Source organism: Alternaria rosae (genome assembly GCF_020736505.1).
Source record: "Alternaria rosae strain MPI-PUGE-AT-0040 chromosome Unknown BKA58scaffold_1, whole genome shotgun sequence".
Taxonomy (NCBI): Eukaryota; Fungi; Ascomycota; class Dothideomycetes; order Pleosporales; family Pleosporaceae; genus Alternaria; species Alternaria rosae.
This window is the reverse complement of record NW_025763570.1, coordinates 1,809,357-1,825,276: the sequence shown is the minus strand read 5'-3', so window position 1 is coordinate 1,825,276 and position 15,920 is coordinate 1,809,357. Positions and strand designations below refer to the sequence as shown.

Below are 15,920 nucleotides of genomic sequence, written 5' to 3'. Positions count from 1 at the left end.
GCCAGACCACGTTCGCTAGCACCATTTTGTCCAGAACGCACACCCTTCTCGCTACCACTTACCTGGTCGCTGGTTGAGCTACAGACGCCTCGGCAATGGGCACCAACGCTCCGCTAGCTGTTCACCATACAACAGCTAGAATATAGTATACTTAGGTACATTGTGGCTAACATTTTGCGGTCTCGATTCGGTGATGACGACGAAGTCATGGCTTCAACATATTCAAATCATCAGAGAGTCATGTAAACTCCTCAGCAGTTTGCTGCCCTAATGCATCAACTTCACAAGATGGCGTTGTATCACGCTGTGTGATATGTTAGCTGCATCGTTTCCATTCAACGGAACAGACGAGGGTTGTACAGTTACTGAGGTCTGGACTCTACGTACCAAGAGATGAAGAGTAATCTCACATATCGTTGTGTCACATCGCTGTAAATGGAGAGTCTCGAGACAACCCAACTCATCATTGTAGAGTGCGTCGCAAAGAAACTGTGAATTAAAGTGTTGTACATCGGAAAAAGAAACTATGCATTAAACCATTATACAAGAAAGAATAAAACACTACGGCCCTGTCGTCACAGGTACAATATCTTCCAACCCATCCGTTCCGTCATCACAAACACCAAAGTGATCCGCAAGAGTCATACCAGGCTTACCATCGCGGAAACAAGCCGTGTTCTTCGTTGCATAATCCCTAAGCGCGGTCCAGTCCCTACATTGGTGAATCTGGCCGTCACCAGCCATGCCATCGCCGTGGCCATATAGCGGAGTGTTATCCGCATGGCACATAATGTGTTGACGCAGGGCGTCAAAACAATGCAGTGCGTGATGCGAGGGGAAGGGTGGGAACTCTTGGCGCTTCAGAGCTAGATATGAGGCGCGAACAATACGCTAGATTGGAGTGGTGAGAAGGATGCATAGAACTGATTACTGAACAACAGGAGTGACGTACGAGGCAGTGTAGCTGATGGTAGGCTTGGAGAAGATACATCCCTTTACCAGGCATTCCGGGTATGTCCATAGAAGCAGGCCACTGTAAAAGATGTCAGCCACTGCTCATCTCGAAGATAGTGTCTTGATTCCCGAAGACCTGGTTGGGGGTAACTCACGTGGTTCTCTGCTGCGAACTCATGGTCCACTGCGATATGACCATGCGCAGTGTTGATGTTGTCCCACAGAGGGTCTGCTTCCGTGGCGTTGGGCGCACCCCATGGCGTATTCCAATGAAAAGGTACATACGCGATAGGAAGAGACTCTACCCTAGCAAGTTCGTTGGGAACATCAAGGGAGTTGGACTGGGCGAGGCTGGTCGCAGAATCTCCCGGGGTCGCCGTGGCGGCCACACCCGCAGCGCGCCATATGGCAATCGAGAAGCCCAATACACAAACGTTCGCGAACGTGAGCACTGCAAGTGCTATCGTCGGATAGTGTCGTCTGTGCGCGGAACGCGAATCCGAGGCGTGATCCGTGGAGTGCTCCGCCGAGGACACAAGCTTGTAGTGAGCGAACATGGTGTTGTCGAATGCGTGGAGGAACGATCGAGAAACATTGCTGAAACCTGCATATCAAATACTCACGATGGTCAGCGCTGTGCAGGATGCACGAGGCAAGTCCTAACGAAGCAGCGTACAGTTAAGGTTCACCGCGGTGCCTCAACATGGTTAGCGTCGTACTCAAGCATGCCGCAATCGCGCGCGGAGATCCTTCCGACCTCGGTCCGTCACGACCAAGAATCGTTGCCTCGCGATCTGGGTGGGTCTGCGAATCAACGCTTTTCCCCAGACTCGCACCAGGGGTCGGTTCTAGACCGAAGAGCGGGAGATCTTCCGCATGTCGCTGCTGGAAAATGTCTGTGTGGTCAGGGTTTATGTACGTCACTTTCGTGCCCAACGGCGCTTTTGTGCCAGCCTTGCGCACGCCTATTGAGCTGAACACCATTGGGCCACTACCTGGCTAGCTAGCTGTGAGGGTGTACATGCACTTCTTGTGGAGGAGTTCTCTCCGTCTCTCATAGCTGTGAATGCCATGTCTACATAACCTCGCGTGATCACCACCGGTAGAACTCATCATCACGGCATACCATCAGTCTCTCGTTCGAGCATATCATACTTGCGATTTCTCTCATTCGTGAGGATATCTTCAGTTTCTCATTCGCGAGAGGATCCTCAGTTACTCCTTCGTTACACCACTGCCAAGATGTCTTATACATACATCAACGTTACCTCGTGCCTTGCCACTGGCATCGCTCTTACCGTCTTGACCGTCCTCTTTGTTGTCCTGCGATTGGGTGTAGCAGCACAAAAGGCCGTCAAAAACAGAGAGACGCGTCTCAGCAAGCACCTCGACGACCTCTTCTGTCTCCTCGCTCTTATTCCTACCATCGGTGTCTCCACTGTTCTGATCTACGGTAAGCCTCGAGCCAACCAAACCTAAGCCTTCATTTTAGCTAAATACTTATCCAGGTGCTGCTAAGGGCATTATCGGCGGCCACAATGACCCTAGCAACATTGAAGGCTGGATCTACAGCACGACACCAGATTTGGTAATCTTGGAGAAGGTTAGTTCCCCTACTCTCGGCTGGCCTTTCCTGCTCAACTAACCCTCCAACAGTGCGTGTACATGATTTTCATCATGCAGCCGCTGGCTATTGGCTTCACCAAACTCGCTTTCTTGTTCCTGTACCGTCGCATCTTCACATGGCCCGGTTTCCAGTGGACCTCGCTCGTGTTCATTGTCCTCACTGTTGCCTTCACCATTGCCTTCTTCCTTGGCTTCATCTTCGACTGCCGCTTGAACTTTGCCGCCAACTGGGGCTCTCTTGCAAGTATCGCGGAGAACTGTCCTTTCGGATTCGAGGCGACTATCACCTTCACGGTCCTTGATGCTGTGTTCGATCTCTGCATTCTGCTTCTGCCACTCCCATGGGTATGTTCACACAGTCTCGATTCAAACCAACATGCGGCTAACTGTTGTGCGAACAGATCTGGCGTCTACAAATGCCCACCGTCCGCAAGATTCAACTGTGTGGTGTCTTCCTACTTGGTGGATTTGCCGTCGCGTCCGCCATTGTCCGCATGGTCATCTGCATCAAGCAGAACACACCGTCCGCTGCCCTTGACGAGCAGTACATCATGGGCATGCCCACCTACGACATCATCGGCATAACCTCGCACGGTCTGTTTTGGACCGTCGTCGAGACCAACGTCGCCCTCATCGCATGCTGCCTTCCCAAGATCCGATCCGTGCTCACCATGGCCGGTCTAGGAAGCATCATGATGTCCATGGGCTCTCTCCTCCAGAAGATGGGCTCCAGCATGGGTACTCAGAACTCCAAGAGCGGTAGCAATGGCAGTAACGGCAGTGGCCAGTTCAGCAAGCTCAGCAAGATCTCCGCAGCTACAACCGTCACAGTTGGTAGCCAACCCCGAAGCCAGCTCGGTCACTACCGCCTGGAGAAAGAGCGCACTGATAGCGATATCAACCTCGTCGATCTGAAGGGCTTGGGCAACAAGACCGATGCAGAGGCCGTCTTGGAGAAGCGCATGTCGCCTGACTCTTACGAGGACTTGGAGGACAGGAAGTACCTTGGAAGAAGCTCGCCCAGCAGGTTCTCCCAGTAAATTCGCATAGCAACGATGCGATATGACGCCTCTTCTGAGGCTACGATCACAGATATACCCCTCAATGATTTCTTCCAGCGTAGTGTAGCGAAGCGTAGCGTTTCATCCTAATAATAATCAAACCCAATTGTCAGCACGATCTTTCTTCCTTGCCAGTGTATGCGGTGTTGACACCCACAACGCTTACTGGTTTCTGCATATCAAACCTCTTATGCGACCCAACTAGATCTAAAATTTCGTAACATCACAGTCGATATAGACACGATGACCATACTAGGGGCACATCAAGGGCTTGCTTGACAGGCCAATAATCATGCTGCAAGATGACGTTGTCCCAGCGCATGGATGAGTCGAGGCGACGGCTCTTTAGCGACGCACCTCAGGAGACTCGACGAAACCAAAGGAATGCGCCGGCGACTTCGCGGCGAAGCCATCATGGTATGATAAAGTGAAAGTACAGAACTTGCAAACTCCATGGGTGACGTGATAGCGAAAATGGATCAATGTAGTAGAAAGTGGCGGGGTATCGCAGTACCCATAAAAGATATACAGAGGTCGGCAGCCAGCCTTTACATCACGGTTGCCAATCCATTGGAGAGGAAAACTCTGAAAGAGGGCTCAACACGTACTTTGTTACAAAGCGTTGTGGCTCTATCATCTGATTTCCATTGAGAGTATACGGAACGCAGTTTAATGCATCTGGTACTCATCTAGTGCCATGCCTTTAGCAATCTTCTTGATCAGTGCTTTCTTCAAGAACTGTTCTCGGGCTAGACTTCGAGTTTGCTAAGATCATGTCAGCTACACGCCATCTGAAGCATATCGGAGATGGACTCACCTTGACGAAGACATCAGTACTGACACGCCCCCTGTCCAAAGCTCTACCCAGTACAAACAATGCATCTGCAATGCCCTTCTCTTCCGCAGCAAGAGTGTAGAGCTGTCCTCCGACTATTGTAGGTGCTACTAGGACATCATCCACATCCGGTGCCTTTCTTCTGCGCGCATCCTCCATGACCCGGTCCGCTTCGACCATGGCACCCTTCAAAACTTGTTCGTTTGACGCAAGCGCCGCGTCAAGCTGCTGCAGTTCGCCCAGTTCCGACTGTAACCGGGAGTATGCAGTCTGCAAGGCGGCTTGTTGCGCGCGAAGTGGTGCTACCGCAGCCATGTTGGAGGAAACTGTTTGTCGGATCTGCGATACGAGCGTTTGGCTCAAGGCCCGGAGAAGTGCGTCCTTCTCAGGGTTTGGTGGAACAGGTGGTACTGGCAATGGGACCTGGTTGCCGGACTGTGAAGGTAAGGTGACTTCGAGCGAGTCATCGAGAAGATCGATTGGGGGTTTTGGAGCTGGTGGCGCTTGCTGAGGCGGTGCATGTGGGTATTGCTGAAAAGGAGCCTGTTGCTGTGGCGGATAACCCTGTGGCGGCTGTCGATACTGCTGTGGTTGTGGTGGAAGTTGCCCATATTGCTGCTGGGGTGGTGGGCCTTGGTACTGTTGTGTTTGCTGAAAGTTAGGGGGCTGTGGGGGCCCTGATGTCGAGAACTGGGCAGCCGTTCGTTGGCCATTTGGTGTCATGGGGCTCACGGGGCTGCCGTTCTGTACTGGCTGTGGGGGATAACCATGCGCGTGCATTTGCGGGTGTTGAGGACCCGAGCCTGAAGTCGCTGGGCCTTGGCTATAGCTACTCGGTCGATTGGGCGCGTATTGTGGACCTGAAGGCTGCGGCTGCCATCTCTGCGGCGCATCATATCTGCTACCCTGAGATTGCTGGTACGACTGCTGCGACTGCGGATGTTGTGGAGGGTGAGGTGGCAGAGGAGGGGGTTGCGAGTATCGGTCGTGTGGTGTCAGGGGTGTGGAGCGGTTTTGTTCGTGTGGCTTCGGTGGCTTTGGAGGGGGTGCTGGTGCTTGATTCGATGGAGCGGGAGACGAAGATGCGCCTGAAGTGCCGTGTACTGAGCGGCGCCATTCGGCTGGCGGCGGGGGTACTGGAGGGGGTGCTTGCTGTTGCGGCGCATTGTATTGCGGCTGTTGTTGCCGCGATCGCACGGGTGGCTCTTTTGCAAAGACGCCTCTTAGCACGGCTAGGAAGTCGAACAGTGTAGATTTCTGCGCACACATCAGCTGTCGTGTCTCAAGTTGAAGCGTTTCGCCCAGCAGCTTTCCAAGCTCGTGCAGTACTCACATCCCAGTATTTCGCCCATTGTGCCAGGTACGGGTGGTATATCCTGCCATCGGTGCTCACGTGTTGCCCAGGCCTTAATACCATGTCCTGCGCCGGCGTGACGTATACGATGGGTGGTTCTCGGGGGTACGACTGAGGCACCCATATCGCTACCGGGAAACCGTATGTTGCGCCGCGAAACGTGACCGGCAACGTGCCACTGAGGAGCAAGAGAAGCGCCGAGGAGCCATTCTCGTACGTATATGGTTCCGTCTTTGGTGCAAGCGACGGGTCTGGATGTCGGTGTAAAGTCAGTATAGCTGTCGTGAAGCTGCGACACATGTGACGTACAGTTGGACAGTGCCTCGGCCGCGTCGTGATATGTGCGATTCACGTCGGAGTATTCCTACATACTGTTAGCGCATAATTATGTGTTGTCGCAAGTACAATTACATTAACAAGAACGCTGTATAGCCAGTTGAGTACTTTCTCGCTAGCCATGTTGTAACTGATCGATGATAGCACCAGGTTAGACGATGGGCATGGAGCACGGACGGACCTCACCTCTCCCAACATGAGCCCCTCAACACCTTGGCAATAACTTGCCCCTCTATGCTAAATACCGCTGCCATGCCTTACGTCCAGGCTGGCACTCAGTCTTTCACTTAGTCAACTTGTACATACATTACATTCCTGTCGCACATGGAGGCATCTGCCAAGAGTATGTATACATGCTCAATACATTTGATTATGTAGAGCTATTGCGAATAGTACATTGCTATGTAATCGTGTTTCTCATAACCGCTACAACGAGCGTGGGCAGTGTTGCCAAAGAATGTACGTCATTATATTATACAAGTTCCGCCGGGGTATCAAACAACTACTTCGCTCAATGCTGACTCCATTCGATCGTGTTGAGGTCGACACCCTCCTGCACGAGTTCCCACAACGGGCTCAACTCGCGCAGGAAGGTAACACGCTCCTTGACCGCCTTCAAGACGTAGTCGATCTCTGAGTCTGTAGTGTAGCGTCCGATACCGAAGCGAATACTGCTGTGCGCACTCTCGTCACTGCTGCCAAGTGCCCGCAGGACGTAACTGGGTTCGAGCGACGCCGATGTGCAAGCGCTGCCCGAAGACAGGGCAATGTCTTTCAGCGCCATGAGCAGTGACTCACCCTCGACGTAGGCGAAAGAAACGTTGACACACCCAGGGTAGTGTCGCTCCCTATCGCCGTTGAGTGTGGTGTGCTCGAGCGATAGCAGGCCTTCGAGAAGACGGTTCGACAGCGCGGAGATGCGCTTGGTATCATACTAGCCATTGTCAGCAAAGTCCGAACAAAATTGATGTGACCAAAATAATGTGTGATAAGGAACTCATAACCCCTGCACTTGTGTCAACATGGCGCGTCGACGACCGAAGCCGCCTAACGCTCTGAAAGCCATGCATGTATAAAGCAAATAATCATAGTGTTCGTAGAAGTAAAGGAAGAGAGTACGTACCTCCATCTCTTCTTTGCAGATCCGTGCGGCTTCGCCCATACCGATGGCAAGGGGAGGTGCTAGTGTACCACTTCGCAATCCTCGCTCTTGACCACCGCCACTGATGATGGGATCGAGCCTGACCCTAGGCCGCCTCCGCACGTAACATGCGCCGATGCCCTTGGGACCATAGATCTTGTGGCCTGATATCGACATCAAGTCGACATTCATCTTGTTGACGTCGATGGGGATCTTGCCGACAGCCTGCGCCGCGTCGGTGTGGAAGAAAATCTTCTTCGATCGGCAGAGCTTTCCGATCTCTTCAACAGGTTGAACAACACCAATCTCGTTGTTGACGGTCATGATACTGACAATGGCGGTGTCAGGGCGCATGGCGGCCTCGAGCTGGGCCATGTCGATCAGACCGTTGTTTCCTACTGGCAGGTAAGTGACGGAGAAGCCCTCATCTTGCAAATGTCTACAGCTGTCAAGCACACACTTGTGCTCCGTCTGTGCTGTGATGATGTGCTTCTTCTTGCCGCTTCGCCCAAAGAAGCGAGCTACGCCCTTGATACTCATGTTGTTACTCTCGGTAGCCCCGCTGGTGAAGATGATCTCCTTGGGGTCTGCACCAATGAGGTTGGCGATGTGCGCGCGAGCATCCTCTACGGCCGTGTCGGTTTCCCAACCATACGCGTGGGTTCGCGAGTGGGGGTTACCGTACATGCCGGTCATGTATGGCATCATCTTGTCTACTACTCGTGGGTCCATTGGTGTTGTGGCTTGCATGTCTAGGTAGATGGGCCGTGAGCCCTGATCCATGACGGTGGCTTGCTTGAGTATGCCTGGAATTGTCAGCGTCGCGGAAAGCGGGGTGGCGTGAATTCTAAGGCTCACCAGCAGTGGGACTCATCATGGCATCAGCGCCCATGCCTGTTGTTGGCATAGTCGCATCCTCTGCTCTTTCTCCCGTCTCCTTGAGAAAACTCCGCTGCTCCTTCTTGATGGCTTCGTCGAGATGGGAGGCGCTGGAGACGGTCGCCTGGGCGGGCTTAGACTCTGAGACATAGTGACGACGGATACTGGAGACACGGGAAAAAGCAGACGAGGGGTATCGACGAGAGGCAATGCGCAGGGCCTGCCTCGCGACGGTGGGTGCAATATTAGACATGGTGAGAATTGGAGTGTTGGGGTTGGGAGAGCAAATTGCCTCCCGAGGTATTAGAAGCTATGAAGTTTTAGCGCACAGATCTGCTGACTAAATGGCCCCCAGCGTTCACGGCCACATCTAGCACTCGTCATGGTTCATTGTTTGCCTGCACCAGGAAAGAGTCGTTCACGCGACAGCGCCCTGTTCTCAGCTTTTGGCCCCGCGTTCCTCTTGCATTAGTTGCAGCGGATCATTCACTCTTGGCGTGAAGTAATTGCACTCGTGCTCGTTTTCGCTCTCGGCGCTCCGCGACATCCGGCAGCCGTGGGCAGTTGGCTGGCATAGCCACAGGCGACGTCATCGTCGATTCTAGCAGCCACGCCGGCGCCCGCATCGTTCGGCCGCTTCCTGCTGGCTTACATCTGCAGTCTCCACGGCGCCTCCTGATCCCTACTGTGTATCAATTTCCAGCAGACTTACAGACTTACCCCCACCATGAGTTGGAAAGGCCTGACAAAGACCGTCACCCGGGTACGACAGGCAACCTCGCTTGATATTCGGGCATCAACACCTGCTAACATGACGATTTAGGCGCCCCAAACCTTCAAGCAAAGGTTCAACCTCGTACGTGTTCCGTGAGGGCCTCGAGAGGCTCTCCCCTTTACGCGCCTGCTTCCGGGTACGATTGGGCCTTGCTAACAAAGCATTCAGGGTGAAATCACCAAGGACCCCATCTACATCGATGCCGAACGACGCTTTCAGGAGCTGGAGAAAGAGACCAAGAAGCTCCATGAAGAGTCCAAAAAGTACGCGCCTATTGCGACACACCCCTAGTCTGGGTCCTGGCTAACATGCGACAGGTACTTCGAAGCCATAAATGGTGCGTAAACAACATGCAGCCCCACGCGATTCCGCCTAACCCACTTCTCAGGCATGCTCTCACATCAGATGGAGTTCTCGAAAGCGATCGCCGAAATCTACAAGCCCATATCCGGCCGAATGTCAGATCCCGATTCATTCCTCGACGAAGGCAACACGGCAGGCATAGAAGCGTGCGAACAGTACGAGACAGTGGTTAGGGAACTGCAGGAAACACTCAAGCCCGAGCTTGAGATGATAGAATCCCGGGTTATCCGCCCGGCGGACGAACTGCTAGTCATCATCAAGGCCGTACGAAAGATTGCCGCCAAGCGCGATCACAAGCAACTCGACTACGACAGACATCGCGCTGCATACAAGAAGCTCGAGGAGAAGAAGGACAAGACGCTAAAGGACGAGAAGGCCATGTATAAGGCTGAGAACGACGTGGAACAGGCTACGCAGGACTACAATTACTTCAATGATCTGCTAAAGGATGAGCTGCCGAAGCTGTTCACACTGGAGAGAGAGTTCATCAAGCCTCTATTCCAGTCTTTCTACTACATGCAACTGAACGTCTTCTATACACTACACGAGCGCATGCAACGGCTCGATATCGGCTACTTCGACCTTACCCTGGACATTGAGGCTGCTTACCAGAAGAAGCGTGGCGATACTCAGGAGGAAGCAGAGAAGATCTCCATCGTGAAGTTCAAGACTACGGGTGGAGCTCGTGTCGCTGGCGCACGTCCGGGCCAGTCAAAATACGCAGCGAAAGCTCTGGAAGCCAAGGCAGGCCGAAGTTCAATATCGGAAGAGACGGAAACACCTCCTCCACCGTACTCTGCTGGACCTTCTGCAGCTACTGGAGATGTCAAGTCTCCAGCGCTATCAGCAGGTTCGTGGGGCTCTGCTGCCAAAGCCAAGGGCGCGCCTCCGCCGCCAAAGCCAAAGCCATCACGTCTTAGCGGTGCCCCGGCGACCGAAACCGTTACAGCTCTCTACGATTATGAGGCGCAAGCAGAAGGTGACCTAAGTTTCCTGACGGGCGACGTGATAGAAATCGTTTCCAGGACGCAGAATGACAACGAGTGGTGGATTGGAAAGGTACGGGGGAAGCAGGGTCAATTCCCAGGTACGTACTCTCATTCGCGTAGAGAGGAAATCTACTAATCAGTTTCCAGGGAACTACGTCAAGCTGAATTAGGGGTTCAGTTCTCCATCTCCCACCTTGCGGTTGCGAGGCCACACATGTTGAAGCATGGTGTTGCCAATGTTGCGTTTACAGCATCGTTTGGGGTTTACGTTAGACTTCCGTGCTAGATTTAAGCGATCAGCACATGTATTTGCATTGTTCAGACTAATCTTCAATCCTATTCTGGGTATATTCCATCTCGGTTTCAGTCCTCCCATGTCGCAAAGCCCTTGTCTGTATCTGGGACTGCTAGTATACGATGCTCGAGAGGACTAGCGTGCAGTAGGCGGTGATCTTTCCGCCGCACCCCGCATGACGTGTGCCGGAGACATGGAGCAGTGGAGCCCCTGCAAACTCGCGAACACATCTTCAGGGTGTAGTAAAGCAATTCTTCCAAGCCGCAGACTGCTACGAGTCAAACAGCGATCAAGTCTAAACTTTTTCGCGTGCTATATCCATTATGCCTTACGAGTCAATAATCACCTTCACGCTCGACACAATATGTCCTTGGTACATCCACCCACACTTCAAGCCACACCACCACTTTGACCCTTTCCTCACCGTACTACAGGACATACCTAGGCTTCATTCGCCTAAACAAAGCACTCGACAACTACCGTTCCGCCAACCCCAACTCCCCAGCAACATTCACCCTCAAACTAGCACCCTACCAACTCTACCCCGAATCCAACCAAGAAGGCGTCAACAAGTATGAATGGTACAAAAACGAAAAGTACGACGGCAGCGAAGACCGCATGAACAAGTACATGAATGTCATGGGCGATCTAGGCAAAGCCGAAGACATCCAGTTTGACTTTGGAGGTGGCATGGTTGCGAATACCTTACACGCGCATCGTATATTACAGTATTTACAGAACAACAAAAAGCAAGGTGCTGCATTGGAAGCTGTAAAGTCGCTGTACAATCAGTACTTTGAGCAGCGTGCTCATCCGTCGAGTACCGAGACTCTAGTCAAAGCGTGCACAGCGGCTGGGCTGAGCGAAGTGGAAGCGAAGAAGTTGGTGGAAGATAGCGATGAGGAGTTGATGGAGACGAAGGCGGCGATTCGGGAACAAGCCGGGAATGGAGTGGACAGCGTGCCGTATGTCATTTTTGAGGGTAGGAAGAGGGACTTTACGCTTGTGGGTGCGAAGAGTGTGGCCGAGTATGAGAAGGTGCTCGCGCAGGTTGCTAAGGAGTGTACGTGAGGGTGCGTGGATGGGCACCTGATGTTTGCTACTGGTGGACTTGAGTTGATGTCATTCTTCCTCTTTCTCGGAACTCGTCCAATCTCTCTACGGCATGGTGATGGGACGTCGTGTCCATGATCGAAAGACTACGGCCACAGAAGCGACCACGATCCAGCTGTTTACGTCACTGATTAGTGTTGTGACCATGCTGGCAATACCTAGGTACAACGGATCCACGTATTCCGTATTCGATTCGGCCCGGTTGGAGCTATACTAGGCTCGAATCAGGACGTTATGCGATTAAATGGGTATCTAATTCCGAAGACAGGCTCAACGTGGACTACTGAGTACATTGCGGAGTTCATCCCGATGTCTTGCATCGCGTGAACGCGGGACTTTGGTGTCTGGAGACCTGCCTCTTCTTTTGCTAGATCTTACTCTTGGGACTGCGCCCGTTCCGGGGGGATTCATTTGAGAGCTTCTCTTTAATACCCAGTATTCTCGGGTAGTTCATTGTGCAACAGCCAACACTTTAGGAAACGCTGACCATTGGTTCTGGCAACCCAGGCGTTTATCCAAGTACTTGGGTTACTTCGTTTGTCAAATGCAACGCTACCTGGTTACCTGCGCCACAATCTTAGACTACTACGAGAACACCGACACTACAAGACTTACAGCGCGGACATTGACGCTCCGTTCCCGGAAGAGAATGTTTTCTATATCCAGAGCAGTGGAAAGGTAGTTTAGGTTGCATGCTAGCGTCGGATGCTGCCATCGTCCGCACACTAGCGGTACACGGGTGGTACCAGGCGGGCGATCCCTTCTTTACGACCGTATACCCGCGGAAGAGATGCAGAGAGGGAGTGTACCAGTCATAACAATCGGACAACGGACAATAATGACTTTCTTGGTCTGGAAAGCTTGTGTTGCTTGTAAAGTGCTGGTTGCTTCTCAAGCAAGACCATCACGGTCAACACAGCCCATACGGGCCGCACTACACTGGCTTTTGCTGACGAAGCTCAACGTATACAAAGCACCAGGTTGAGTAAACGACCACATGCTATACCGGATACTGGGTGGTACATTCAACGACGGGTGATCCTGGATTCTAGCAGGTGGCCTTGCAGGATCAAGTATGTCACTAGATGTAGATCTCCCTGCTCGCTACTACGTCAAGTGCATTTTGACAGGAGTAGAACTGTCTGCACCTTCCACGTCAGACTTCGCTAATGCACGGCCTCGGGAGCGCAATGTTCATTGGACCTGAGAGACTGACGGCTAAGTGCTTACTTGGCATCTTGACGGAGAAGCTTAGTTCGTATAGATCACGCATACTGCGTTTGGCGGGAAAACTTGGATTCATAGGAAGTAAAGACGTAGGTGGCATAACACGACATCTTCAGTTCGGATTGATCTTCGATTGCGAGCAATGCTGGCTACACTAACAGTTATAAAAGCAGGTTCTCGGCCGCGAATTGATGAAGTATCTCACAACAACATTGTATCACTTTCCAATACTATCATACGATCACACACCCCAGCTACGACACAGGAACACACGAAAATCACCATCATGCAGTATGTTGAGCATTCAGAACCGAAAATGCACACATCGCTTACTCGAACCCAGGTTCTCAGTAAACTCCTTTGCGATGATGCTTGCAACCGCCATCACTACCATAATGGCGGCGCCCACCAACAACCTCGCAGTAAGTATTTCTGCTCGAGACAAGTCGGAAGCCCTACATGAACCTCCAGCTAACTCAACACCCAGCTCCGCCAAGATGACGGCGTAACCCGCTGCAAAGTCGAGGCCAAAGCGTCGCACACTTACGGCGGCGGCAGCCCCTACCAACAGCCCGTCGACATAACCGGCGGAGGAATCTACTGCTACGACGTCAACAACAACCAAGTCTACTACAACACCGACGCCAACGTGGATGACTTCAATGGCGCCACCAATAGCGTCTCTGCAGCAGACTGCCATACTCTGGGCGATGTTACCTTTAGGACGGCGTTCAATAGCGCGAGCAACACCTTTCAGATTTGCACGATTACGTATAATGGGGTGAATACTGAGGGTGTCGTCACTAATAACATTGATGGGGGGATCGTGAGCGTGTCGAGTTCTTATTGCACTATCTACATCCCTTGCTAAGTGGGGGACAACTCGAACCAAAGGACCAGTGTGTGTTGAGCGCTCAGTTTTCCTGATCTAGGTGGTGCATGTATAGTAACAACGTCAACATTGAATAAGGGGCTTCATACCGACTCTACTTCAAACTCATGTATGTCTATTTTGATACATTCTTTCGAGTAATTCTATCTTGCAACCATGTATCATAGAAAAAGAAACCGGAAGAGCATTGCTATCTTTCACTTGAGTAATAGACCTGAGTCCCTTTGCTGCTCGCTGCTCGATACGCCCCGAAATGCTTTTCTCACGAGCTGGACAATGATAGCGAAATACTCGTACATGAGCAACAACAGCGCAACAAGCAAGGAAAAAGCCTGATCCCATTCCAAAATCGTCTGCGGGGCACATGGAACAATGGAGCACCGCTCACTTGACACTGCATCACTATCAATGATAAAAGAGTCCCAACCCATCATTGAAATAAGCAACGACAAGGTCATTACGAAAGCAACGTCCAGTACGGTGTATGTATTGTTCAAGGACGCCATGATTTGAGTCAAAAACATGAATGCTGTGAAAAAAACAGCTACTGCGAGCATGGGGTAACCAAACCTGCTATGACCGGCTAAGACGTTGTGGTAGTATGGCACAAGAAAGAAGTCCGTCAGTACGGGGAGCAGTAGGCCGATGGCGATGCACCGGAGACGCCTCTTGATGTTATTTTTGGTATCGGTATCCTTGTTCTTCGCTATGAATCGACATATTGCGATTTGCAAACATGCATGGAAGATGCCAACTCGTACCACTGCTGAAGCCGCGACGAGACTCTGCAACTGGGCGTCGTTCATTTCCCGAAGAGTCCGATGGTCAGCAGAAGGCTTGGCCTGGCGTATGAGATCAATGGCGGCCCAATTCGTGTATAGCGCATAGCTAACGTAGTGTAGATTGTGCTTGTGATCGTTCCGCAAAATGGGTATCCAGGACGTGATGAGAGTAATGACCCATGCTGCCCAAGTTCCAGGGCCGTAGAATCCGCTGATTTGGGTGTAGTCAGCCGAGGATTGAGACATCTCGAGTGACGTGGTGGATTACCCTTCGAGTGCCGTAGTTCGAGGTAGTTGTGGATGAGTTCGTTGATCAGCGCGAAGTAAGATTAGGCTGCAATCTGAGCGTATGGTAGCAAGGCTGGTCGTCGAGATGCGGCAGGTGCAACTGTACGTGGAACACCACACTCTCAGATATGTGTCGAGATGCTCAAGACCGCGCCAATGTGATATTTGAGAAATAACGGAAATGGAGTAGGCGATAATGAGAGTAAAAACAAGAGTATTCTCCAGCGACAGGTCAGCCTGATGAAGAACCGCAGTATCGATGTGTGTGGCTTGCGCTCAGCCACATTCGCTAAGCCACCACCAAACCGACAGCTGACAGCAAGAAACCTCTGCACAATCATAATAAAATGTGCGTCCATTTTCTTGAGCTACTTTGCAGCTCGTTGCCAGATTGTACACATACCTTGAACTGCTTTTGTCCCAATGCGAACAATATCATACCCAAACTCGTATGAGAAAAGGAACAAAGCAACTATCAACGAAAAGGCCTGATCCCATTCCCCAATACCCTGCGGCGCACAAGGAACGAAGTAACACTGTTCAGGCAAGCCGGCGAGGTAGAGTATCTGCGAAACTCCCGTCGCACTAGCAAAAAGGTACGCAGTAAGAAAGAAGGAAAGACCGAACACCAGAATAGCGGCCGCACATAAAAGGGGAAGCTCCCTTAACATAGTTTCCCACATAAATTTGCGCGGCCACAAAAGTTGGCACGCGTTGTAACCCACAAGCCAGACGCCCAAGACACAACACACAAGTAACGCAAACCAACTGAAATCAGACGAAAAAGAACGCGCGAAAGCATGAATGCCCATTGAAAGTGGAAGCACTGCTCCAATACTCAAGATAAAGCGACGTCGCGCTTCTAACGAACGTTTAGCTTGAGCAATATGCTCATGCTGTAGCCTATTATTACAAAATAACAACTGTGCAACGGCCTGGTAAACTCCAAGCTGTACCACCGCAATGGAAGCAGCAATGTTGTCAAATCGCGCGCGGTCTTGGTCTGAGAG

The 15,920-nt window shown here is 51.8% G+C and overlaps 8 protein-coding genes across 8 annotated transcripts; 4 read left to right on the top strand and 4 right to left on the bottom strand.

Moving 5' to 3' along the window:
- Positions 1-507: 507 nt before the first annotated feature.
- Positions 508-1,616, bottom strand: BKA58DRAFT_372494 (uncharacterized protein). The gene is made up of 3 exons (XM_046169136.1): positions 1,110-1,616; positions 953-1,033; positions 508-891 (listed from the first exon to the last, which is right to left on the bottom strand). The coding sequence occupies exons 1-3, from the start codon at positions 1,509-1,511 to the stop codon at positions 562-564; spliced, it is 813 nt and encodes a 270-aa protein (XP_046030852.1). The 5' UTR covers positions 1,512-1,616; the 3' UTR covers positions 508-561.
- A 580-nt stretch (positions 1,617-2,196) lies between these two features.
- BKA58DRAFT_463994 (uncharacterized protein) lies at positions 2,197-3,761 on the top strand (the record flags this gene model as incomplete). Its single annotated transcript, XM_046174891.1, has 4 exons — positions 2,197-2,407; positions 2,463-2,557; positions 2,611-2,925; positions 2,982-3,761. The coding sequence occupies 4 exons, from the start codon at positions 2,197-2,199 to the stop codon at positions 3,618-3,620; spliced, it is 1,260 nt and encodes a 419-aa protein (XP_046030851.1). The 3' UTR covers positions 3,621-3,761.
- A 549-nt stretch (positions 3,762-4,310) lies between these two features.
- On the bottom strand, positions 4,311-6,289 carry BKA58DRAFT_433745 (UEV domain-containing protein; the record flags this gene model as incomplete). The annotated part of the gene is made up of 5 exons (XM_046173214.1): positions 4,311-4,406; positions 4,459-5,733; positions 5,810-6,081; positions 6,140-6,194; positions 6,242-6,289. 5 exons carry the CDS (start codon positions 6,287-6,289, stop codon positions 4,311-4,313), a joined length of 1,746 nt encoding a protein of 581 aa, XP_046030850.1.
- Positions 6,290-6,677: 388 nt separating this feature from the next.
- Positions 6,678-8,439, bottom strand: BKA58DRAFT_305546 (pyridoxal phosphate-dependent transferase; the record flags this gene model as incomplete). The annotated part of the gene is made up of 3 exons (XM_046167070.1): positions 6,678-7,100; positions 7,290-8,113; positions 8,166-8,439. The coding sequence occupies 3 exons, from the start codon at positions 8,437-8,439 to the stop codon at positions 6,678-6,680; spliced, it is 1,521 nt and encodes a 506-aa protein (XP_046030849.1).
- Positions 8,440-8,913: 474 nt separating this feature from the next.
- Positions 8,914-10,483, top strand: BKA58DRAFT_433743 (BAR domain-containing protein; the record flags this gene model as incomplete). The annotated part of the gene is made up of 6 exons (XM_046173213.1): positions 8,914-8,949; positions 9,010-9,042; positions 9,130-9,224; positions 9,279-9,298; positions 9,350-10,411; positions 10,461-10,483. The coding sequence occupies 6 exons, from the start codon at positions 8,914-8,916 to the stop codon at positions 10,481-10,483; spliced, it is 1,269 nt and encodes a 422-aa protein (XP_046030848.1).
- Positions 10,484-10,707: 224 nt separating this feature from the next.
- BKA58DRAFT_11105 (thioredoxin-like protein) lies at positions 10,708-11,989 on the top strand. Its single transcript, XM_046163923.1, has 2 exons — positions 10,708-10,981; positions 11,043-11,989. The coding sequence occupies exons 1-2, from the start codon at positions 10,932-10,934 to the stop codon at positions 11,677-11,679; spliced, it is 687 nt and encodes a 228-aa protein (XP_046030847.1). The 5' UTR covers positions 10,708-10,931; the 3' UTR covers positions 11,680-11,989.
- Positions 11,990-13,234: 1,245 nt separating this feature from the next.
- Positions 13,235-13,928, top strand: BKA58DRAFT_446261 (uncharacterized protein; the record flags this gene model as incomplete). Its single annotated transcript, XM_046174183.1, has 3 exons — positions 13,235-13,239; positions 13,292-13,370; positions 13,436-13,928. The coding sequence occupies 3 exons, from the start codon at positions 13,235-13,237 to the stop codon at positions 13,817-13,819; spliced, it is 468 nt and encodes a 155-aa protein (XP_046030846.1). The 3' UTR covers positions 13,820-13,928.
- Positions 13,843-15,073, bottom strand: BKA58DRAFT_11015 (uncharacterized protein). The gene has a single exon (XM_046163897.1). It carries the CDS (start codon positions 14,866-14,868, stop codon positions 14,038-14,040), a length of 831 nt encoding a protein of 276 aa, XP_046030845.1. The 5' UTR covers positions 14,869-15,073; the 3' UTR covers positions 13,843-14,037.
- Between the last annotated feature and the right edge of the window lie 847 nt (positions 15,074-15,920).

Bases quoted from the DNA above. Each gene is read 5' to 3' on its own strand.
- BKA58DRAFT_372494 (XM_046169136.1), bottom strand. From the start codon at position 1,511: ATGTTCGCTCACTACAAGCTTGTGTCCTCGGCGGAGCACTCCACGGAT. The intron at 1,034-1,109 runs GTGAGTTACCCC...CATCTTTTACAG, and splicing joins AGTTCGCAGCAGAGAACCAC to TGGCCTGCTTCTATGGACAT. The intron at 892-952 runs GTACGTCACTCC...ACTCCAATCTAG, and splicing joins ACCATCAGCTACACTGCCTC to CGTATTGTTCGCGCCTCATA.
- BKA58DRAFT_11105 (XM_046163923.1), top strand. From the start codon at position 10,932: ATGCCTTACGAGTCAATAATCACCTTCACGCTCGACACAATATGTCCT. The intron at 10,982-11,042 runs GTACATCCACCC...ACCGTACTACAG, and splicing joins CTCGACACAATATGTCCTTG to GACATACCTAGGCTTCATTC.
- BKA58DRAFT_11015 (XM_046163897.1), bottom strand. From the start codon at position 14,868: ATGTCTCAATCCTCGGCTGACTACACCCAAATCAGCGGATTCTACGGC.